General features: G+C 37.5%; 1 protein-coding gene across 1 annotated transcript in view; it reads left to right on the top strand.

Annotated features, from left to right (window-relative positions):
- Positions 1-26,092, top strand: part of Snx7 (sorting nexin 7) — an 81,531-nt gene that overhangs the window by 18,992 nt on the left and 36,447 nt on the right. The window contains exons 2-7 of the mRNA XM_059266161.1: positions 2,496-2,678; positions 8,927-9,037; positions 9,975-10,139; positions 12,845-13,043; positions 14,892-15,091; positions 19,138-19,224. Of these exons, the coding sequence (XP_059122144.1) occupies positions 2,496-2,678; positions 8,927-9,037; positions 9,975-10,139; positions 12,845-13,043; positions 14,892-15,091; positions 19,138-19,224 (945 nt within the window). The remainder of the gene's footprint in view (positions 1-2,495; positions 2,679-8,926; positions 9,038-9,974; positions 10,140-12,844; positions 13,044-14,891; positions 15,092-19,137; positions 19,225-26,092) is intronic.

The raw sequence follows: 26,092 nt of genomic DNA, 5'->3' as shown, positions 1-26,092 counted from the left end.
CAGGGCTGCATGCAGTGTCAGGGACATTTGCCTGCCAAATTAAAACTTGTCAGGTTAGAAAACTACTATTTCTAGTGGGTGGTTTGTGAGAGGTTTTTGTACATACCGTTGGAATATTTACTTGGGAACTCTAAATTCTGTTAGTGGCTTCTTAGGATTCTATTGTGTCCCATTCCATACTTTATTTTAGACAATTATCCTTTTTTGTTACCATACTTTAGAATTTTCTGTTTAGCCATGTAAACTTTGATGAGCTGAGAAAAGAACACTCGCCAAGTCCAACCCAATGTCTCTTGCCACATGGCCCTAGACAACTGTCTTAACTTACAATCGTGGTTTCTCGTTGCTTCTCAACATCAGCATTTACAGTGTTGACTCTAGCAATTTTAATATAATTCTTGGAGTATAAGACAAAATATATTGATTTTAGAATATTTGGAAAACATCACATAGAAAAAAATATAACCTGAGAACAACGTCTTTGTTAGAGAAGAACCTATGTTAAGGATCCATTTCTTCTCAAACCCACCAACCCCAAAAGATTAGACCGATCTTGGTTAAAACAACAGCATGACATGTCCCGAAGTTTGAGACACCTTATGTTAACTTCTTTCTCTTTTTTTCTGTATAGTTGCTAAGTTCATTCCCTATGCTCCTTTTTTTTTCTTTTCTTCTCCCCTTTGTTCCATTTTCCTTTCCCTTGTTGGACATATAACAAACATTGGAATCTAGTTGGGCACAGGTTTTATGAACTTTTTTTTTTTTCAGTAATGCACCATGAAATTTTTCCCAAGTATTACATTGGACTGTAAAGATGGCTCAGTGGTTAATAGTGTGTAGTGCTCTTGTAGAAGACCTAAGTTACTGTTCTCAACATCCACATCACATGGCTCACAACCACCTATTACTACAGCTCTGAGGGCATCTGACACCCTCTAAAGGCATCTGCAGGCCCCTGCACTCACATGCGCATATTCCTATACACACACACACACACACACACAACACATAATTCAAATAAAAATAAATGTTTAAGACATAATAAACATTGCTATGGTTCATTTTGATCATTTATTTTATTATGTCATCTGAATACAGTTTATTGCATCCTATCATAGAGGTAGAAATTATTTCATTAAATTTTGTTTCAGGGTATTTTTTGTTTTTGAATTTTGTGCATATGATTAACCTAACTAGCTATGAAATTGGCCCTTTATTACTTGGTTCAAATCATGCCTAAACGTTTACCCTTTCTATCAGTCTTTTCTGGGATGACAACAGCCTGCACCTTCTTATTATTAAGGGCTGATATCATCCTTGTCTCATCAATGATTGTGTCCCACGGGACACCTCTTCTGCTGTTTCAGCCAAGTGTCTTTTCTTGATGGACATTTGCAGATGGATGCTGCACCTCCCTGGCTTTTCTGTGAGTGCTGTGGATTCAAATCCTAGTTCTCACACTTGTTTGGCAAGTGTTTTATCAACGGGCTGTTTCCCAGACCCTAACTTCAGTTTGATGAGATATTTAAACAGTGTCTCAGATTTTAACTCAACTCCCAGCTCTGTGCCCAACTTCAGGTGCTTCCAATCTAGAGCCATTTTGGAGTAAGAATCAATTCCTCATAGTTCTAGAAGGTCAAGGTGCTGACTGGAGTAGTCATCTTGCGCTGACTACTCTGCTTCCACAATGGTATTTTTTTTCTGTGTCCTCACATGTAGAAAGAAAAAAATTGGAAGGAGGCTAGTTAGTGCCCCATCACCTTATGATAAGGTAGCTACAGCTACTTAACAAGACTTTACTTTTGTAACTCAATCCGGACTCTTAATACTATTGCATTAAGGAGTAAGTTTCAACTTGTATTTTAGAGATAATGCAAACATTCAAAGCAGTGGAAGCCTCAAGGGTTATATCTTTTTTCCTTCATCATTTTAAGGTGGAATTTGTGAGCAAACATAGATTAGAATAAATGTTTAAATGTCCATATAAAACTAAATACTTAGCATACATATTTACCTATGAATCCAGGAGTCCTTTTTGCTTTTGCCATATTTTATTGATATTGAAATTGAAAATTAATTATTTTGAAGTGAGTGTGTATGTGTGTGTGTTATATGTACATGTTTGTGTACATATATGTACATGTATGTGCGAATGAGTGTGCATTATGCGTGTGTGCATTTATGTGGGAGCCAGGAGTCAGCATTGGGTGGTTGGGTGCATTCCTTGATAGGTTTCCATCTTATTTTTCTGAGTGGGTCTCTCTCACGAACATGGAATTAATCTATTCAACTAGGATGGCTGGCAATGTGCCTCAGGGAATCACCTTTGTCTGCCTCCCTGGTCTTGGGATTATAGATGTGCACCATGACACCTGGCATTTATGTGGGCCCTGGTGATCTGAACTCAGGTCCCCATGCTAGTGTAGCTGGCCCATTCCAGACTGAACCTTATTGCCAGTATCTGATGTTCTCTTTATAAATGATTTATTCTTTAGGATGCTTCACTGATGGACATGAACTCCTTCAGCCCTATGATGCCAACATCCCCTTTGTCGATGATAAACCAAATCAAGTTTGAAGATGAACCAGATTTAAAGGATCTTTTCATTACAGTTGATGCACCTGAGAGTCATGTTACTACAATTGAAACTTTTATCACTTACAGGATCATAACCAAGGTAAATGCTGAGTGACCATTTTCTTGAATGTCACTGTGCTCTTTGAGTTTCTGAAAATGTCTTGGCCATACAGTTCAGTGTTACAGAATCAGGTGCATTGATTTTTTTCATGAAAGCTATTTTGGGTAAGATATTGTGTCTTACCTGCCCTTCATTTGGTTCCTATGGAATCTGATATTTGAATCAGCTTTATTAAGTGGTGTTTTTTAGTTGTTCTGCTAAGAATAAGGAGATTTTTTTTATCATAAAAATGATAATTAGCCTGGTATAGTTGGGCATGCTTGGAATCCCAGCACTTGGAGACTGAGGCAATACTGTAGTTTGAGGCCACATTGGCTATGTATAGAATTCAAGGACAGCCTGGGCTTCATGAGACACTATTTCAAAAGAAACATTCCAAATAAATAATAAGTAGATAGAGAAATAATAAATAAATAAATAAATAAATAAATAAATAAATAAATAAATGCCTTTGGAAAAGAAAAGTCTTGGGTTCCTAATAACGAGAGCAAATCATTAAAAACAGGACACGCGAAAGTTTATATTTTTTTTTTCTGAGAATTACAGGGTGTAATGCTATTTGTTTCTCAGAGAGGATCAAACCACAACTGTAGCTTGCATGTGAAATGCTTGTTCAACAACACAAGAGAAGTTGATTCAGAAACCATGTCTGCCATCCTTTACACAGCCACACAACATAAGCCCATCCCATCTTCATCCCAGCCCCTGCTCTACTCAGGTAGAGTGGTTTCTATGATGTGAATAGTACAAGTGCCTCTTGGTCTCATGAATATGAATATACTTTCCCATTTGTCTGATGTCTCCATCTCCTTAGATGGAAAGAGTAGTATTTGTTTTTCAAGATATCAGCTACCTAAGAAGGCTGCTCTAGCTGCCCAGTGCCACCCAGCTTTTCTCTGTTCTTTCCTACAATTCCAGAAGAACCCATAAAGAATGTAAAGTATCAAGTACAGAAAAGCAACTAAAAATGTATCCTCAATCTTTCTAAGCCTCATAGTTTTCAAAGCTAAAAACTCGAGATTTTGGTAGATGTTAGTTCTGTAATCGAACCTGGTTGGTCTGAGAATCGACTTAAGTGAAGTAATCAATGTAAAACACTTAGCCATGTACAGTAAGTGGTCAGTAACTGCTGTTTACCCATTAGTAAGTAGAAAAGCATATGAGGATTTGTATTTATTTCCAGGGAGTCTGAGCTTCTCAAGGAAGGTTTTAGTAATTCCAAACAGGTACTACTTACTTGATAATTTACTATTTTGTTGAATGAATGAGTAAAGTCTTCACATTTTTATGATCTCAAAATGGGTTCTAGCAAGACAGCAAGGAGTTGTTGAATCTAGACTTCTCTCCTTGCTATGTCTTGGGCATTTTAATCAACCTCTCTTTATCAGTTTTTTAATTTGTAAATAGGATAATGGCACCAACTTTGAAGATGTTTGTAGAAACCTGAATCAATTAACACAGGAATACTGCCCAGAGCGGACCTGAAGTTCTATGCTCTCACTGTGGCGACTATACACCTTCCCTGTCCTCAGCATCTCCAGGAAGAGGATCTCTGGAACAGCTATCTCCCTGTCATTTGCATTTCTCACAGATACCCTTTTTGAAGCACCCAGGAAATCTGATTCTGATCAATGACATACAATGCCTTATCCATATTTGTACTGTATTTTAATTTACTTCATTTAAATTAATTTAGTGTGTCAAGGGTAGGTAGGTATGAGTAGGCGTGCACATGGCACTGCACTCGTGTTAGAGGACAACTTGAGGTAGTTGGTTTTTTTTTTTCCTTCTACCATGGGAGTCCCTGGGATCCAACTCAGATTGTCTGGGTTGGTGGCAGGTGTCTTTACCTGCTGAGCCATCTTACTGTCTTTCTACATCATATTTAAATGGGCTGCTTTTTTTGTTTTGTTTTGTTTTGTTTTTGTTTTTCGAGACAGGGTTTCTCTGTGTAGCTTTGCGCCTTTTCCTGGAACTCACTTGGTAGCCCAGGCTGGCCTCGAACTCACAGAGATCCACCTGGCTCTGCCTCCCGAGTGCTGGGATTAAAGGCGTGCGCCACCACCGCCCGGCTTAAATGGGCTGCTTTTATAGTAGAAATAATAAAAATGACATTAGAATGTATGGTCCAGATGGCATCAATAGTGAGACTCTGTGTGAACAACGTTCTAACAACTGTCTACATTTCTTAATAACAATGATATTGGAATATATGAACTGGCTGGCATCAGTAGTGACTACATTGAGTAGGTAATGCATTAAACACTTAATCGAAGACAATTTAAGAAATTAGATATTATTTGCCCTCATTTCCTTCCATTGGAAACTGCAACTCAACAACTTTGCAAGAGTTGTGTAGCATAATAATTGGCAGAGTTGGATTTAAACATAAACCATTACTGTAATACATCTTTTTCCATTACGTTTCTACCTGTCTGTATATGGAAGTGGCAAACTGACTTTCACTTTATTGTAAACTACCTGACCTTTTCTACTTTTTATTACTTTTATCATGGTATGTAGAGTACACATATGTGCAATGAATACACATTATACATATATATATATATATATATATATATATATATATGTAAACATCTACTAGGTGGGCATTTGTTATCAAATCATTTCTTTGTTATTTACTTATTATCATTTATGCAATAGTTTATTTTATAGTTATCTTTATAATGTTAGTGTTATTCAGAATATTTCTCTTATTTATTAAGAGTCTATCTCTGGCCAGGCCATACATAATGGACAGAGATTTCTGCTTTCAAATTTTAGATGATGATGGAGGATATGATTGATGTTAATTAACTTACAGTTTATTTAATTTTAAATCTTATGAAGGAAAATACAAAGTTGTTACAAACATTGGACATTTATGGATGGCCTCTCTGAGAAAACGTTCATTTTAGATAGAATCTCTTGCCCAGGGTGGCCTGGAAATCACTAGATGGCTAGGATGACTGGAAGTTATGACCCTCTTGCCTCTACCTCCTGCATGCTGAGATTACATGTGCACCCCAGCCACCTGGTCTGTGCAGTGCTGAGTATCATACCTCATGCAAGCTAGGCAAGCTCTTACAAACTGAAATATATCCCAACTCCAGTTTTAGTTTTATAGTATTGCAATTCACACATACTAAAGTCTATAAGGTTATACACATATACATAGTCACTTGTACACACTGATACCACCATGCTTAGGATAATTTAAGAATTATCCAACCATAGAAGGGTAAGTGCCAGAACTCTCATGTTCAAGGCATCTGTTTCATGGGAAAAGGACTTTATTCTTGAGACTGACATCCTGAGGTGGCTGCTTAGATGAAATACTTTGTCTTTTTGACATGTAGAGATTACTTTCTAAGATAAATAACTGTGGTTTTTTTCTCCCATATTATCATCATGAAGACAAACATTGGAATGCCCGATAGTATGCAGGCAGTGGCCAATATCCTTCATTGATGAATTGAATATTCAGATTCATTTATTTCAAAAGCAGTTTTGTAAATCTTCTGATCTTAAAATGCCTGCTTACCCTGGATCGAAGGTCATTGTTTGTTGAGCAAATGTATTTTGGGGTGTGTTTCACATTGGTGCTCAATGTCAAGTGTCTGAGCTCTTTTGGTTACTGATGAAAATTTAACCACTATTTGTAGTATTGTTCCCATGGAAACATGCATTCTAGTCAGAAGCATTATTGATACGGGAAGCCATACTCTGTAGAACATGTATTCTTTCTAAGTTGGAGATCTGTCATCAAACCCAGTTAACCTTATAGTCTGGAAGCTTCTGTTTGTCTGTAAATGACCAACCATGACAGCTTTAGCTGGGATGGTGATTCTAAAGTCTACTATACAGAAAGTGGTCATTATCTAAACTCAAATGACTATAGCTGTTCTTCTTGTCATATTCCATCCAGGAGGGTGTATAAGGTCCTGTGATAGAAAGAAATGGAAGATTCTGCTGAGACCTTGAACGCATTTTCTGTTTTCTTCAGTTGTTGTTATATATTAGAAAATTCTTTTTTTTTTTTTTTTTTTTTTTTTTTTGGTTTTTTGAGACAGGGTTTCTCTGTGTAGCTTTGCGCCTTTCCTGGAACTCACTTTGGGGACCAGGCTGGCACACACAGAGATCCGCCTGCCTCTGCCTCCCGAGTGCTGGGATTAAAGGCGTGCGCCACCACCGCCCGGCTTAGAAAATTCTTTTAAGCCAGTGACAGAGTGATGGGGACAAAGTGATGGGGACAGAACTGAGTGATTCTTTGGTGTGATTTGTCATCTCCATGCTGGAGTTTACAACAGATTGTTTTCTGTTTACTAAAGAGTTGGCAGTGGCTGAGAACATAGACAGCTGAATGACATTTTCACCAGCCATTGCTTGAATGTATTTATTGTTATTAATAGTTACATCAGTTTATTATTTTGGAAGTTGTTCGCAAACCTGTTTATAGTGCCTTGGTGTTTAATCAGATGAGAGTGACTCTAATGTAGCTAGAAATTTCTCCGGTGCTGCTCAGTGCCATAGTCAGGGTGGATCTTTCCCACCCATGTCCTGCAACCACTTGGTCCCAAGTAAACACACAGAGACTTATATTATTTACAAACTGTATGGCCTATCAGTCAGGATTCTTGCTAGCCAGCTCTTATAACTTAGCTCAACCCATTTCTATTAATCTATGTGTTGCTGTGTGGCCATGGAGTTACCGGTCTGCTGGCATTTTGTTGCTCCTTTGACTGCAGGCTGGCGTCTCCCTGACTCCATCTTTCGTCATCTCTAGTTTGAATGTACCACCTAACCATTTTCTGCCCTGCCATAGGCCAATGCAGCTTTATTTATCAGCCAATTAAAGCAACACATAATTCACAGCATACTGAAAGACATCTCACAGTACTCTAATTCATGATATATGTGTATATATGCAAGTATGCATATATACATCCACATATCAGTCAGTGTGTATATATTGTTAAACATGTTTTTACTGGATTTAGATTTTCTGTTTTTGCTGTTTCCATATCATGTCATTTTGCAAAATAATTACATTTTTGAAGTGTTTTGTGAACGTTTAGATTCTTAGGCTTCTGCATTTGATGTATACCAACTTTTTCCAACTGCAAAGAGAACATTTAGTAAGATATACTGTATTATATTATAAACGTAGACTTTTAAGGATTGCATAGTTTTATGAGCTTATTAATGATTTCTAAATAATTAAAACTATACCCTATGACATAAACTGCTTAATTTTACAACTAGTTCACCAATGTGGGTTATTGTTATTTTCTGTGAGGGGGGATATATTTGCAATATTTTATTTCATCTTTACTCCTACAGGAAATCTCAACCTAAATATTACTGTATGTATTCTATATGCAAAAATCCAGTTAAGTGAGATATTGATATAAGTGGTTATTTTCTCATGAGAGGTGAGTATGAATTAGAGAAATACTACTTTTATTTTGGTCTGAAATTCAGTCAGTAGAAGTGAGGCTGATAGTGAACCCATGTCCTTGTCACATGAGTTGGCACAGATTTTTCGTTTACTAGAACAGAGAGCTTAATGTATTTGCTAAAATTTTAGGAGTTTAAGCATGTAGCTCAAAATAAAACTCCTTGAGAAATTATAGAAAAAAATCTTTTCACATTAAATATCCATTAATTACATTCTTCTTGAAAAAGTGGCAAAATCACTCTGCGAAATGTTAGAATTTTTACATACCAACAGCAAATTTTAGTGAAAGCAGTTCATTTGAACAGAGTCCAAGAGAACAGTCTTCTCAGTTATATTCGGGTTATTTTCCAGATTTTAAAAATAGAACTTTCCTCAAATTCTGAATTCTAATCATGTTAAGAAAAGAATAATGTTTGAAACCTACATTCCAAGCACACTTTCTAAGCGAGAAAGCCATGCCAGAGTAATAGTAGTTAAACCAGCCAGATGGTTGTTGGAACGCAGAGTTTTCAGTTTGGACTTCAAATTTAAGCGTGGTGTTTGCTTTCTTTCTGGAAAAACCGGAAAGTTCGCTTAATTTCATCTGCTGTACGAATAGATGACAAAAAGAAAAGAGAATACATGCAGGCTGACAAACACTGAATAATTAGGATTCAAGTTTTTTTGGAGACCCATTTTTTTTCTCATCATATCTAAAATAGAATTGAGCAAATGTCTTCTTCTGCCTCATACTGTATGGGCTGTTCTGTCTTCCTGCCTCCTTCAGACCTCTCGTGGGGAGTTTGATTCCAGTGAATTTGAAGTCAGGCGCCGTTATCAAGATTTCCTGTGGTTGAAGGGTAAACTGGAAGAAGCGCATCCCACACTCATTATTCCAGTGAGTTTCTGAGAGGTTGTGGTTGCTATTGTTTGGACTGTAGCCACTCCGTTTGCTTGAGTCTTTTAGACTGTCTAAAACATAATACCTTTAAATACACTAAAATTCATTTATATGAGGAACATTTACTTCTAAACCCTTTAGTCTAACTATAGTTGTGGGTTTTTTTTTTTTAACTCTTTGTAATATGGGCTGATGTTTTATTTTTCTATACTAGCTTTGTGGGTTTTTTTTAAAAAAAATGCATTACATTCATTTATTTATTGTGAGGGGGTAGCACATGTGTGTTGCTGTGCATGTGGAGGTCTCATAGCTACTTGCAGTACAGGGGTGGGGTGGGGTGTCTCCTTTCACCATGTGGATCACTAGAGACTGAACTCAGGTAGTCAGCCTGGTCAGCAAGTGTACTTACTCCTCGCTGAGTCATACCCCCAGCCCCTATTGTGGACTTTTAAAACTTAGTTTTATAAGAAATGATGAGGTATTCAACTGCTCTTCAGAATCCCTTTCAACCCTGTGTGACATGGTAGGTTTCTTTTTTTTTTTAATTCAGTTGTTATTTGTTGTGTGTGAGCACGAATGCACTTGTACGAAGATCAGACAATAGCTTGTAGAAGTCAGTTCTCTCTTTCTACCTTGTGGCTCCTGGGGATCAAACTCAGGTTGTCAGGCTTGACAGCAAGTGCCTTTACCTATGGGGCCAGCTCACTAGCTCTCAGATAGACTTTTCAAAAATCTGTTTTATTTTCTTTGTAGATTGGCACAGAAAGCAACAGCGTTCCTATAAGTGTTTGCCTGCATACTTAGCTTTGGCTGTTCCCCACTACTCATCTCTGGTGCCTGCCCCCACCACTCTGTGTCCATCTCCATCCCCTAGCTGTTTCTCTGTCGTGTACATGTGTTTTCAGGTAGTTATTGTGTTTGTTTTTGGTCTCAGCCATTGCCGGAAAAGTTTATCGTAAAAGGACTGGTGGAGCGTTTCAACGATGACTTCATCGAAACTCGCAGGAAAGCGTTGCATAAGTTTCTGAACAGGATCGCCGATCATCCAACTTTAACATTTAATGAAGATTTCAAGGTTTTCCTCACTGCACAAGCCTGGGTAAAAGGTTCTACTTTATATCCGTAAGACCCCTTAGTATCGGTGTATGTGGCAGACGGTCTGCTCCCTCTTTCTCGCCTTTCCACATTAGGCAAGGGTGTCCTTGAAGTGTGTTAGTCAGTTGTTTTAAAGAACACTGGGGTGACTTCTTTGTGTATAACCCTGGTGCCAAATCAAAATGGAAACGATAGAAACTTGCTGTCTTCCTCACATACACATATTCTCATGTCTCTTCATTTTTTTTTTTCAATGACAGGGTGCTCTTTGCATGTGTAATCAACACCGGTCATGAATGAGTATGTCATTCTCTGTGTGTATGTGCAGATGTATGCAAGGGTGTGTGTGTGTGTGTGTATGTGTTTATGGTATGCAAGTGTGTGTGTGGAGGGGGCGCACATTCATGCCAGAGCACATATCTGGAGGACAGAAAATAACCTTGAGTGTTAGTGCTGACTGAGATAAAGTATCCTTACTGTTTGTCACTATGTACCTCTGGCTAGCTGGCCCTCCCGCTCCAGGGCATTCTCTGTCTCTGCCTCTTATCTTACTGTAGGAGTACTGAGGTTAGAGAGACATTCCTCTGCAGCTGGCTTTACATGGATTCTAGAGATTCAGACTCAGGGCCTTATGATTACACAGCAGGTGCCTTACCCACCAAGCCATCTCCCTAGCTCCTTTGTACATCTTTTATTGATGTCATTTTGAGCAATAATGAGGCCAGAGTTCTTTTACCAAGGATAAAAATCATTATTAAGTTGTTGACTAGATAGATAATTGAGTGGATCAATAAATGGATGGATGATTAGATAAAAGCAGTCTCCTTATTTTTCCTTCAGTTATCTATGTTGGAGATGTTTTTAAATATTATTTTTAACATGCAGAAAATTGGTGTATATTATTATTTTTCTTTTTTATGAAATAATAACTCTGTAAGAAAGATAATAGATAGGCAGTGGTTCAGTAGCAATTACACACCAAAGTCATATTTTATATCTCTCAAGTGTTGCCAGAGTAGTAGAAGCCAGACCAAAGAGTGGTTCCTCTCAGTCATGACTCAGGGTCCTGTATCTGAGAGCCCTTTGTAGCTTATATGAAATGAACTGTGGCCTAACTCTAGAACCTTAGAATCAGTCAGAAACATTCCCCAGAGTCCAGCGTATGCGTAGCAGCTAGAACATGGTAAATCAGAACTGCAGTAACAGCTCAGTAGCTACAGTCTGTGCTGCTGATGATAAAGTATGTGTTCTTGGTGAAAACTGACACTCTTGGATGGATGGAGAGTCTCATCAGGGACGGTACCTGTTACTCTTTGGCCACAAATGTGTTTTCTGTAAAACTTTGGGGAAAGAAAACCTTTGGGAAGACAGACAATGTGTTATTCCATATTTGGGTAAATTGTATATTGCTCATAAATATATAAATCAGGAATTATTTTTATTTACAGTATATATATAATGTGCTTTGCTCCCGGGCAAAGCCATGTTTCTACAAATGCTGTAGCCCTCCTCAAAATCCATGAGGTTTGTTTTGTTGTTTGCTTAAGCACACTGTGTTTCTCAAGGGATGATTTTTATGGTCTGCATATCCTTTTATAGTCTGTCCTTTTTTTTTTTTTTGTAGCTCTCTCTCCCATGTTAACTCTGAAATAACTAGGTCCATGTCTTATTTAACAGCCTCCTCTGCAGATAGCCAATCGGTGGGGGTGGCATCCCAGTTTACCCATTCCAGTTGGTTGAAGAGCTGTGATCAGAAAATGTCTGCTTATAAACTAAGATGAGGACTTGAAGGAGGCAGAGTGTGTTCTGTGTAGCAGTGAACCCTCTACAATCAGATTGCTGTGATTCACACCCATGTCCTCCCATTGCTTAATTGCTTATACATCTTGAACTCGCTCTGCCTGTGCTCCTATTTTTTTTTTTTTTTGAAAATGAGGAAAACAGTAGAACCTATCACATGGGTTTATTCTCAGTTGTGCTTTTTAAGACCATGCATGTAACTACTGGAACACATCAAAACTCTCAATAAATGTCAGCTGTTATACTTGAAGAATTAATCAAGGTTTCCACCCTTTTCACTGTTAATGTGGGCCCTAAGGAATTGTCTCTGGACCATTTTTACATGGAATGTCTGTTCTAAAATATAGGTTGGGGAATGGAGAGACAACTCAGTGGTTAAGAGCACATGCTGTTTTTGCAGATGATCTGAGTTCGGTTCACAAGTGTCTGTAACTTCTGTCTCGGCATCTAACACTCTCTTTTGGCTTCTGAGGGCACTGCATGAATGTGGTACACATATACATGCAGGCAAATACACACGCATGAACATAAAATAAAAATAAAGCCCTCCCCAAAGAAATATAGGTTGCTTATGGCATCATGCTCTTCGTGCATATCTTCTTGATCACTGATCCCATTGTTTTATTTTAAAGATTTATGCTCTGGGAAAAGACTGTCCACCTGTTTGATGTGAGTGCTTTGAAATGGAATATTAGCCAGTAGACTGGAGTGTAGGAGGATGCTACCAAAAAAGAAATTCAGATGCTTTAAATGCACAGGCTTTAAAAGATACACACAGAAGTGTGTTGTTGTTTCTGTGTGCTTCAAATGCACAGGCTTTAAAAGATACACACAGAAGTGTGTTGTTGTTTCTGTGTTACTCTTCACTGCTGAGTGACTCACCACACTTTTTTCACTTTCTGTTTCTAGGAACTGTCTTCTTATAAGAAGCAAGGACCTGGCTTGCTGAGCAGGATGGGGCAGACAGTCAGAGCCGTGGCATCCTCCATGAGAGGAGTGAAGAACCGGCCAGATGAATTCATGGAAATGAATAACTTCATTGAAACATTTAGCCAGAAAATTAATTTAATAGATAAAATATCTCAGAGAATTTACAAGGAAGAAAGGGGTACGTGGGGTCACTGAAGACTGGTCATACAGATGTTCAGCTTCACTCTGGCTACTGTAGTGTGGTATGGTGACACTGTTAGGATTTTACCTAGAAATCATGGCTCATGCCCTGCCATCTATTGAAAATTTTTCAGAAACTGGGGACATGGCTCAGTCTTTAATGCTTGCCAAGGTCTGTTTGAATCAGCAACCCTAATGTAGAACTTGAAGCATATTATGGAGACTGCTGCCCCATGAGAGCCATAAGGGCCTCCACAAGCTTTGAACTTGCTTGTAAAGAGGTCGTTTAGTAGACTTGACTCTTTGTGAACGCAGCTCAATCCTGACAAGCTTTCTAAAGTGGAGCTCTTGTTTTCAGAACGAATGTTTCTGGCCCATACTGGAGACTTCTCACTATTTAAGATCAGGAGGGATTAGGAGAGGGGAAAACTTGATCAAACCCTACTGTATGAAAAACATTCATTTAAAAAAGAAGAAAAGATATGAAGCCTGCTTAACAGACCTGGAGGACAAGATTGCACACAAATTGACGGAGAGTCCTTTAGGAATTTCGGAGTCTAAGCTGTGCAGGGCATTCATTCATACCCACATTAGGAAACATTTGAGGGCAGTAACCAGCAGTCTCTCTTTGGATATTTTTCATTCAGCACTTAAAAAAAAAAAAAAAAAAAGATTGGTGTCCTTTTCTTTTCTGCTTCCCGATTTATTTGGCAGAATTTTATTGACCGCATATTGTCTTGTTTCTCTGCTGTGGACTAAAGAAGGGTTACAGCTGTACCTGCCCCAGACCTCACAGTGTACTTGATACATATATTACTAGTTGAATTCCAGGGGAACTTACTAAATGTTGGCATAGAGGTGTGGTTTGAACGCTGTGTAACTTTAAGAAGGCTCAGTAGTGAAAACAGCTGTCTAATGATAACCACCAATGAGCACACATACCAAGAACAGAACTGTTGACATTTTTGTTTTCTATTTTAGTGCTGTTACTCTTCAACAAAGATGAACCTAGACTCAGAAAAGAGAAGTTAAGGAGAACTTAGAGGAAAATCTTTATGCTCATGAGCTCACTCACATCTCTAGTGTTTTAAAACTTCTTGAATTCGCTTGATCATAGAAAAACAAAATGTGCTAGTAGTAGCTTCAAGTGGCAGAATAGGTTTCAGCGAATTATCCTGGGAGGAAAGAAGGTTAGATATAGAGAATATTGGGTTTATGGGAATTCCTCCAGAGTATAGGAAGGAGCCCTGCAGTTTTGCTTAGGCTAATGGGTAGTGATTACTATTGAAGACTGTATATAGTTAAAAAGAAAGGAAGAAAGATTTTGTTTAGGACCTCTTGGCTCTGATATACTTAGATATAATTTTATGATAAGTGGAAGTTTATAATAACTATGGTGGTTGTATGATATATTTCTCCAAGCCTGAACAGTGAAAAGGACATCTAATTTTGTTTATACCTAGATAGTAGCACTTCAAAAACTGTCTTGTCCATTCTAGGACAATTGGTTAGTTAATGAATAATAAGATAAGCATTTGCTTATATCGAAGTGTGAGAACTTGTATAGAATGAGACAAAGTCCTGTCATATTATCTATTATATAGGAATTTTGACAAGCAGTTATAGGGGCCAGAGAGATGGCTCAGCATTTAAGAGTGCTTACTACTCTACCAGAGGCTGTAGGCTCGCAACAGCCTGCAAATCTAGCCCCAGGGGCCCCAGCACCCTCTTCTGGTCTCTGTGGGTACCTGTACACATGTAGCATCTACTTACACAGTCAACCAAATGAATACAAATAAAAATAAATATAAAAAACCATAAATTGGCTGTCACTTTTTTGTTTTAGATTATTTTGATGAAATGAAAGAATATGGCCCCATTCATGTTCTGTGGTCAGCATCAGAAGAAGACCTGGTTGACACATTGAAAGGCATCGCCAGCTGCATTGACCAATGCTGTAAGGCCACCGAGAAGCGGATGTCTGGCCTGTCCGAGGCCTTGCTCCCTGTGGTCCATGAGTATGTCCTTTACAGTGAGATGCTAATGGTAAGTCCCTCTAACAAGAGTCTCTCTGCTGTTCTCTACTTGATTCTATCTCTGTGTTTCTACCACTCTTTCCTGTCCTAGTGGGATATTTGACAGGTAGATACCCAAGAGATATCTGTTCACTACATCCATGAATCAATGGCTGGAAGACCATGTAGGCAGAGATCGGAATCCTCAGTAGCAACACCAACAATTTGTATGATTGTCGTCAATCCAAAGCATCCTTGATCAAGATTTCCTTAAGGACCAGTCTTCTAACATTTAAGTGCTTTACGTTAAAACATTTCTTTTGTATGCTTTATAGATTTATCTCCTTGAGAGTTACTCTCCTGTATCATTTATGATTTTAAAATATATTTAAAATGTATTATGTATATTTTATGTAGAAAGTGATTGAGTGGGGTCTTGATAGCTGCTTTGCCTTTAGGCGGCTTCTGAAATGAAATCTTTCAAGTTAAAGTGTTCTCTTCTACCATTTGAAAAGCCTTTTCTTCTTTATATCCACATTTTACATTCCTCCTCCTCAGTTCAACTTAAGACTCCAGATACTTGCATTTGATAATGCTGTCTATAGTGCCAGTGATTTTGTCCTGTGTTACCCTGTGTTCTCAGTATGTTGTACAGTAAAGTGAGCTCCTTCTGGTGTCTAGTGTTTTAGGGAGAAGGTGGAGGATAACAGTGAGGGATATAAGTGTATATTCCAGTGTAGCCCTTCTGTTGATTGTATTTTTTTTCCTCTTTACTCTTTGAGGGGCCTACCACCCAACTTCCAAATAATCACATGGAGACTTATTCTTTCTTATGAATACCTGGCCCTAGCTTGGCTTATTTCTAGCCAGCTTTACTTAAGTTATCCTGTCTACTTTTTGTCTCTGGGTGTTTACCTTTCTCTATTTCTGTATATCTTTTCTGTCTTATTCCGTGTCTGGCTGGGTGGCTGGGTGGCTGGCCCCCAGCATCCTCCTCTCCTCCTTTTCTCACTGCTCCCTCTTATCTTTTTCTCCTTCTCTTTATTCTCTCTGGCTGGCAGCCCCCCCCATCCCTCCCCTGCATAACTATTGGCTCTTCAGCTCTTTATTAGACCAATCAGGTATTTTAGGCAGGCAAAATAACACAGCTTCACAGAGTTAAACAAATGCAACAAAAAAGAATGCAACATATCTTTGAATCATTAAACAAATATCCTATAGCATAAATGAATGTAACACTTCTTAAAATAATACTCCACAACAGTTCACAGTCAAGACCATGACTGATTTCTGATGCTATACACCCTTGATTTCTAGGAACCTTTTTAAAAAATTGTTTCTATCTTGGTAAGAAAAGGTAACATAGCCTTTTAAACATTAGGTATTTCTCTTGTTTATCATGTTTAGGCTTTCTTTGAAAGAGTCATGAGATCTTCTGTGAACTTTTCAGACTTTGATCTTACCTTTATTCTGGGAAGTCTTCCATAAACAATTACTCCTTGCTTATCAGAGAATCTCTGAGAAGTCTCTTCTTCCTCTTCTTCCTCTCCTTCCCTTTCCTCGACTGCTGCTCTTGGTTTTCTCTCATTATTTATCTCTTCATAATTCTTCAGGTAAATCTGATTTGTCTGTTTTTTTCTATCACTTAGGTAGTATTTATCTATCCCCATGTTAAGTCAAGATAGAAATCATAAAAGCAAATTCTTGTGTAATTAAAACTTTGATAAATCATAATAGCTGATAGAATGAATTATTATATAACTTCTCAATGATTGAATTATTTTATAGTCACCTATGAAATAATCAGTAGTTTTTATAGTACGTTTTTGCTTCTGTTTTATGTTGAGATCTTTTCATTTGTGTTAAAATAATCAATAGTAGTATCTTGATGAAAATAATGGTTAAAATTATATAATCTTATAAAGTATATATTTATATTTAAAATCTATTTATGAATGTGAAGCACAGTACAGAAGCAGACCTTAAGTATGTGGGACTTAACTATAGTACAAATCATTTGGATTAGAGGGAAAAGAGGATGTCTTAGTTAGGGTTTCTATTGCTGTAGAGATTCTCCATGATCATAGCAACTCTTATAAAGGAAAACATTTAATTGGGTGTAGCATACAGTTTCAGAGGTTTAGTTCATTATCATCATAGCGGTACATAGCTTTATGCAGGCAGATATAGGGCTGGAGAAGGAGCTGTGAGTTCTACATCTTGATCTGTAGGCAGCAGAAGTCTGTGTCCCATTGGCCCAACTTGAGCTTATAAGACCACACAGCGTACCTCCACAGTGACACACTTCCTCCAACAAGGCCACACCTGCTCCACAAGGCCACACCTCCTAATAGTGCCACTTCCTATGGGCAAAGCATTCAAACATATGAGACTTTGGGGAGGGGGCATACCTATTCAAACCTCTACAGAGGGATCTTGATATTAAGCAAAGTAAATTTTATAAAGGCATTTGTGATAATTAGTTTGAATTTTCTGTTGTTTTTGTTGAAATTAAGAAAAATGTTAATCTCTTTTTAAATATTTTTGTGTCTTATTTAACATATCTTTATTATGCATAATTGGCTTCATTATAAAATCTTCATACATGCATGTATTTTTATCATATTCACATCCTTATTATGCATAATTGGCTTCATTATGACATCTTCATACATGCATATATTTTCATCATATTCACATCCTCATTGCCCTCTCTTGTCCCCCTTCCACTCCAGATGATACTTTTTCTTCCCAACTTCTACTTTCATGCCTTGTTTATTGGTTGGTTAGTTGGGTGATTGATTGGTTGATTGATTGATTTGACCCACTAAATTTCAGTGGGTTCCTTACTAGAACAAGGGGTGGTGGTTATGGGAACATGAGCAACTTATTAATGGTAACACCACCAAAGAAAATTTCTCTCCTTTTTCTAACAACTATTAACCGCCTATAGATCCTCATAGACAAATGGGGCCTCATTAACTCTAGCAGCTCTTAACTGCCCATAAATTATCAGAGAGAGTTAATTCTACTCAGGGAGAAGCCTAATTCAATATGCCTCTGGACACATATTTAACCCAGTGTCTCCTAGTTCTCATTGAAATGCTTCAGAGCCATGTTATTTGACTTCCATGCACCTTACCAAGTCTAGATGCTTCTCTCTGTAGAATGTCTATCATGTACTACACCTCGTCTGTCACTGGTGGAGTTGTTCACTTACCCAGAGTCAATTTTTATATTCTCTTAATTTACATTGTTAAGCCCATGGAAAGATGACTACAAGGAACAAGTCCTCATGCCTATGAAGTTGAAGTCTAAGTCTTGTGAGAAAATTGAGTTCCCTAAGGAAAGGCAATGTGAAAGACAAGGAAAATATATTAAAGGTGTAGATGGATCCTACATTTCCACTGATTTGCAAGGGTGTTTTAAGTTTAAGAGCATTGAAACATGAAGTTATAATTATTCAGGAAGTCAAGACTGGGCTATCAGTTAACCGAAGAAGCCATGATTTCTCATCAAAGCTTGGCTAATGGATGAATATTTATACATTTTGAGCTACAGTGAAATTGTTAAGATGTGAATGCGTGTTCCAGCTGTTTGATTTGTGTTGTAATTGGTGGTTTGATTAACTGTCCTTTTTGGGTCAAATGAGATACTCCAATGATTATAGATATTTCCAGGTTAGTGACCCAGGTGTCCCCTCAGATGCACCAGTATATGACAAAACATGTGTTTTGGTTGCTCTCATTGACCTTTATTGCTTATTTGTTCTGGTCTCTGGTCTCTTTGAAGAATTTGCCATCAAATATTCAGCTTGCATGTAATGCTTAAACTGATAAAATGTGCATTGGGAAACCTAATAAAACATTTATAAAATAATTTTAAATACTTCATTACAGTTAAGATTTTAAAGAGTACGGAAAACTACTCTATAAAAATATTGTAGACTCAAATGACTGATTACATAAGAAATATATTCCCCATGATTATTTATATTTTAAAATATAAATAGTTGTTATGGGCAAAGATTATTACAGCAAACCCCAACTTGATTTATACTTTTCTTTTGATATGAAGGGTGTTATGAAAAGAAGAGATCAGATACAAACAGAACTGGATTCCAAAGTTGAAGCTTTGACCTACAAAAAAGCCGATACTGATTTGGTATGTTTTTAAATTTACTGATAAAATCATTTAGAAGTCACTATCTAAAAACTGAATCAAGGATGTAGAGCTTTGTTACATGGTTGCTTCTAAGTATTCAACAAATAATACTCAAGGTTCTTCTAAAAATTGCTAACATACTGTTCTGTAAGTTTTCAAGCTTAGCAGTCATGTTTTCCTGCCTTTGTGACTTACATTGACTTGGGCTGTAAGGAAATACAGAACTATATTTTCAAAAGGTGTAAAAAGTACTTAACAGCATTTCAGGTCAGTACTCAGTGGAAAAAAAATGGACACTTTGCAAGTGTCTTGGAAAATTAATTCCTGTTTTAAGTTTAATCCCTTCCTTTATAATATGGGAAATTTCACTTGTGAAATTGTACATGGTGACGAATTCCTTTGTTTTGCCATCATGGGGAAACCTCATTACCAATACTCAGTTTTGATCAATGTTTTTTCATACTACCTGTCCTTTTTCTTTCTTTCTTTCTTTCTTTCTTTCTTTCTTTCTTTCTTTCTTTCTTTCTTTCTTTCTTTCTTTCTTTCTTTCTTTTTTGCTGGAGTACTCTATAGTAATTGAATTTCTGACATTACGTCATTGTGTTCACAGCATTTTAATATTTATATTTTGTTGCATTTGAGTATTTTCAGCACATTATTACCAGAGTAGAATTCCGATTTGTACCTTCATGACTGAGGAAGACTTGGGAGGGTTTGCCTAAGTCTTTGCTGTTTCACACAGTAGTTTGTGTTTCAACACAGTAGTGTTTGAGTGGGTGCTGTTGTCTGTGGTGGTCCATACTGCTTCACAGTGAAAACATACAAAGGGGATCTGACTTATCTACATGAACTTATATTGGATGTTCCATGAAGAATACCTTTATAGTTTAAACAAATACTTAGATTGGCACTGAATAGGTGTTGAGTATACATGGTCAAATTGGTGGTGAGGGAATCCTTGAAACCCCCTGTGAAACTGTAATATTGTACCATCCTCAACCTGACCTGGTAGTGGGTTTGATCCCTTCTCCTTGCTTTAATCATTTTATAACGTAAAATTTTATTTCCTATTTCCTTCAACATCTCCTATGTCCTCCCTAACTCCTCCCCTGCTTTGCCTCCTCTCCAGCTTTCCATGTTCATGATGGAAACACTTTAAGGGCAAGAATTGGTGGTTTGTTCACTGAGTATTACCAGCCTTGTACTAGGAAGATTATGCTAGTCACTCACTAGATATTTAGTGAAAGAATAAAAATCTTGGTGACTGCTCTGATCCACAAGAACTTACTAAAGTCTAAAATCTAGAGATCTTTACAAACCCAGTTTGAAAAACACTGACACATCATTAAAATCTGACTGGGAACTTTAGTCTTATTTCTTGATTCTATATAGAGTTTCCAAACTGAAACTGTTGTCTTGGTGGTGTGTAAGTGGGGACTGGTGGACTACAGGGGACAGAGCTGGAGAGAGGAATCCATCAAAGAGGATGATGGGAAATGCACAAATGGAGGAGCTTAGTGATCAAAGGAAGAGTTAGATAGATTTGTCTTTACATCATAATGAAGGAAAAAGGAAATAAACATAAAATTAACCTTTTCCCTACAGGTTTGTATTTGTGTCTATGTTATTCTCTTTAGAGTCTACTGGAAGGGAAAAAAATAATATCATTTGAAAATTAGGATTTTTTTTCTATTTGTTAAATTATTTTAACAACCATTAAGACTAGTGCTTAGACAAAATTTTCTACTTGAGTAAATACTATAGACTTTAAAATTTTCAGAAAATAACATGATTTACAAAGGCAGCATTTGTTCAGGATGGCCCTCCCTCCTACATTATGGTTTTCTTTTAATTTAAGTTGTTTAATTAATTTATTTATTTGTGTGTGTGTTTGATGCCCACTGTATTTAATTCCCTCATAGTTGTTATAAAATCGGGAAAATTTAACTATTCCATTATGTCCTATAACATTTGAAATTAAGGTTTGAAGCAGTTGTATTTAGTGGAAGCATTACAAGTTTTTTTTTTAATTGATGTCTATTCATTGACAGGTTTTAAAATTTTACTTTATTACTATCAATACAGATCTGTCTAGTTCAATGATTTGTAAAATTTCCCATTTACATTTGCAAATATTGTGTTTACATGTCCTTTCGCTCATCACATAGATATGTCCAACCACAGTCATGCGTTTTATGCAAACTAAAATCCCCATGTGCCATGATGCATTGTCAGCAACCTTCCAGAATCACCCACAAATGAATCTGTGATGATTGGTCACTGGACAACCAAAAAGATGCTGCTTGGAAATATGCCGGATGGGTGTCACCATGGAAACCTGCCCTTGTGAGGTCCTTCTAAGGAGCAGGCCTTTGCAGTCACCATGGCGACCCTGGCAGCGAACTGAATATAGCAATCTGCCTGGTTGTTTACCATGGCAACTGAGACAGGGCCACTTTGGAGACGGCCCTGGGGCCATTTCTATGGAGACCTCCTGAGGCTGCCTTCAGAGGCTTTATCAAACCCACTTCAGGGCGGGATGCCACATGCAAAGCCAATAAGCAACAATAAGCAACTTGTAATGAGATGCTAGATGAAATGAAGCTGCTACCAAGTATTCAAAAATTAGAAGGATAAAAATGACTGCATAGAAAGACAGCAGCAGAGTATCACTCAGATGTCAGCTGAATACATCAGGTGACCTTTAACTGGGTTGGGTGATATGTAATACAAGGCTCTAGTCTTTTTTACATTACTTGTAACTGTATATTGGGGCTAACTAATAATGGCACTATGGCCACGTTTACTCCTCACATAGATATACCCACCACAGGCAAGTTTTTATGCAATCTAAGACTGTGTTTGATAGTGAATTCTTGAACCTACTACCCAGCTTATTGCAAAGTGGCTGCTTTTTAGAGTTTGTAATTTGGACTTCCTATCTCAAAGCAGCAAATGAATGGTTTCAAAATGACCTGTGCTTCCCAAAGGCAGAATACTCATTTCAAAGTCAAGTTGGCTGTTTATTGAAAGGTTTGTTATTTATGCTTTGGAATTAGACTTACAGACAAATCTTAGAGGACAAATTTTCTAACTTCTTTTAGCTTCTCTTTACACCATTTTTTTTTTGCAGAAATTATTAGCACCTTTGTAATAGCCCTGTTTAAATATTGAATGATACAATGCTAGTAAGTTGCTTACATTATAGCACACACACACACACACACACACACACACACACACACACACACTAGTTGTTAGCTGCTATTATTTTGATGCTATGGAGAAGTGATATTTGTGTTAGGTCCTGTATAATGACAAATACATTGCTCATTGACATGTAGGGAGAATATATTATGCAAAATGGATATTATTAAAAGTGGTATAAGTTCAAAAGGCATGCCAAGTTGAGAATCTAGATGGATATGTGGAGTGAAGGGTCCAGAGAACTGAGTGAGTGTAGCTAACAGAAGAATGGAAGCAGTTGAGCAGGGAGCCTTTCTCATCAGATAAAGAAAGGAAACTCCATATTTTGGGCATTGTAAATGTAGTGAGATCTTGAACTGAAGAGGTAACAGTGGGTTGCAGAGCAGGGTTAATGGGAGACAGGTAGGTGAAGAACAGGTAGGATGAGAAGCTGCACTAACCTGGTCATTTCTAGCTGGTGACAGGCAAATGATGGCTGTCAACACTGAGAAATAAAATAAGTAAAGAAGAAGAAACTTAGAAATGTACCACTTCAAATCACAATACGGTAACATTTTGAGCAGAGATATTCAACAAAATTCTGACCAAATTTTGTTAAGTACCTCCTGTGGGAGTGTCTGTTCCAGGCAGGAGAAGAACAAGAAGGAAGGTCAAGATCATAGGTCCTCATGAATCTTACATGTTAGAAGGTGGAGGGAAAAAACCAAGTAATTACTCACTTAAAAATTATTCTTGGTGATGTGAAGAAGTAGAGTGAATCATATTTGGAGTGTCTTTGGTAGGGAGACCTCTTTGTTAGTTGGTGGATTGTACACAGTGAGAAGATTATGGAAGTTAAGAAAGATTCTGGGAGCTGAGTGAATGGAAGGAAGTAATTTACATGAATTAGGTAGGTAGGGGAAGGCTCTGGGAAAAGTGAATGTAAGGGGGAATATGAAGAAATCAGATTTGGATATGTAAAATTGATGTGTGTATCGGTATCAAAGTAGATACATTTAGTAGTGACTTATACAGAGAACCAGAAGCCCCATGGGGAGGGGAGGGGAGCAGCTAGAGGTAGTATTGAGATAGCATTTAAAGATTCATAGCAAAAGGCTGGCATTCGAAGCCCTAGGATTAGGTGAGGTTACTAAAGGGAGAGAAACTAGTGAAGAAAGAAATCCTGGCCTTGGCTTTGACATATTCCACCATTAAGAGGTCAATGATAATGGGACAGTCAAAGAATGAATAGCTAGTGAGAGGGAAGAGAGGAAATTTATATAGCTTGACTTCTGGTAGGTAATTCAATGGGTGAGCGAAATAAACAAATCTAATTAGGGCCATTCAGCACTCGACCAGTTTTCCATTTAGGAAACATCTATTCAAAAAGTTGGATAGAGAATCGTGAATGTGAATATAGGTAGAACATTTTGGGATGCTCTGGGTTGTGTTATGTACTCTAATGGAGAATGTCTTCAAGGAAGTAGAGACTTCACATTGGTAGTAAAAGAATGAGAGGGTAAGAAAGACTGATATTATGAGAAGCGAAGATGTGTGGAAGCTAATGTACTTTGCAGTTTGGTTAAGTTTTCAGTCAGAGCTTCTGTTTGAAAATGCTTATTCACTTCCCCACCCAACTGTAAAATAAATAAAGTTCATCTGTGGTGCTAAATATGGCTGCATATCTTTTTTATTTTTATTTTTATTTTGGAATGAATGATTTATGGTTTTTCACTCAATGCAGCATTCGGATATAAATGAATATGAATACATTTGACATTTAGCAATATGTGCATAGACTGAAATTTGGATCTAGATATAATGCCATAGCTGTTTAGTACTATATTTATGTGAGCAAAAAAAAATACATTTTCATAAGATCATTATAATATGAATTTGCATATAGCCATTTTCAGTAGCTCCAAGCAGATACCAAATTAATTCAGGCTGGTACTTGATCTGTATGATTTGCTATTTTTGAAACAATGTTTTACTCTCATCCTCAAATGGTGGTTATTAATTTCCAAATGTTCTTAGTGGTGTGCTAAATCTGCACAGAGAAAGATTGCCTTCTCTCTGATTCTAGGAAGCCAAGGAGATAAGAATATTAATGTAGTAAGCTGTTACCCTGACAGGAGCAAGAAAAGCTGCACCTTTTTGGTATTTGCTGGCTCACCTCTCCTCTCTAACCATCCAATTGTTACTATTTTCTATATGCCTTATTCCTAATATGATGTGCATGCATGTTTTTCTCTCTCTTTGTGTGCATGTGTGTGTGTATCTGTATAGTATGGATGTATTGTATGTATATATGTATGTTCCCATGTGTATAGAGAAAGGAGCTTGATGATGGGTGTCTTTTGTGATTCATCTTTACCTTCTATACCAAGGCAGAGTCTCTTACTGAACCAATAACTTGCCATTCTAGCTAACCAGCTTGCTTTTAAGATCACCCATCTCTGTCTTCCTACTGCTGGCATTATAAGTAGGCTGCTACTCTATCCCATCCCCCAGCATTCATGTAGATGGTGGGTTCTGAACTCTGCTCTTCATACTTGAGTGGGAAATAGCCTTATATACTGAGCCATATTCTCAGCCTGATTTCCTCTCTTTTTGTCTGTTCTCTTATTGGTGTATTTCTCAACAGATCTACATGCAACATGTACATATGCTCACATAATCACAAAACATATGACTGTCCACTGGGAGGGCAGGAGATTTTCTCCTTGTATATTTATTTTTGTCAGTTTATCCTAAATGGTATCCCATAAACTTTCTTCTAGGATTTGGGGTCAGTATTATAAAAAGAAATTATATGATCAATTATATAATCACAGAGTGGGGATATGACTTCCAGAATTGATTTATTCCAGCTACCATACATCCCATGGTTCAGAGACATGAAAAACTAGGGCTCATCACAAAGTAATAGTAAGAATAGTAAACAGAATAGTAAGAATTCTAGATCAAAATAAAAACTACTAAGTGTAACTCCTCCTATACAAATAGGGTAGCAGCGTCTTGATTCACATATACGTAGCTGAGTGGGGATATGGATGGCGGAGAGTGATGCTGTAACAAAGAGGTCCTCATCAGCCCTCTCCCAGAAGAATGTGCCGGGAGATGCCATGAATTCCTTTCATTTCAATGTTCTTTTGCTAGACTCGCATTCAACAGTTCATTGGCTTGACTTGTAGTAAATTATATATCCTATTTATAGAAACTTGTAAAAGACAGTTTTAGAGAAAACCCTAATGAATATTTGATGAAGGATAATGAAAGTTGTCCACCAACAGGAGGCTGTGGAGTCTGGAATTGCTACATGGGTGTTTTCTTCTTAGCCCTTTATCTTTGTGCTTCTAGCACTTCGGATACAGCAATCCCTGAAAAGAGTTTTAAGCTAAGGTCTTAATTCTAGTCCCAGGATTGCATGTGCTCGTCGAGAACCTAGCATTTTCTGGCAGCGGTCATGGACTGACTTTGCAGTTTGGGGCAAGTTTCTTACACTCACTTGTAGTTTCCTCAGCTACAAGGGATGTGAGTGAAGAGTGTCTTCCTAGGGTCCTCTCAAGCCATCTTATTAAAACCTTTAGCCTAGTGCTGAACCTAAGTTGGCTTGTAAATTGGAAAACATATTAGAAGAACTTTTTTTTTTTGGTGTGTGCATTGTGCTTTTCATTCT

The sequence above is a fragment of the Peromyscus eremicus genome, chromosome 6 (genome assembly GCF_949786415.1).
Source record: "Peromyscus eremicus chromosome 6, PerEre_H2_v1, whole genome shotgun sequence".
Classification (NCBI taxonomy): Eukaryota; Metazoa; Chordata; class Mammalia; order Rodentia; family Cricetidae; genus Peromyscus; species Peromyscus eremicus.
Note: the sequence above shows the minus strand (reverse complement) of the source record. Positions and strands in the feature narration are given on the sequence as shown.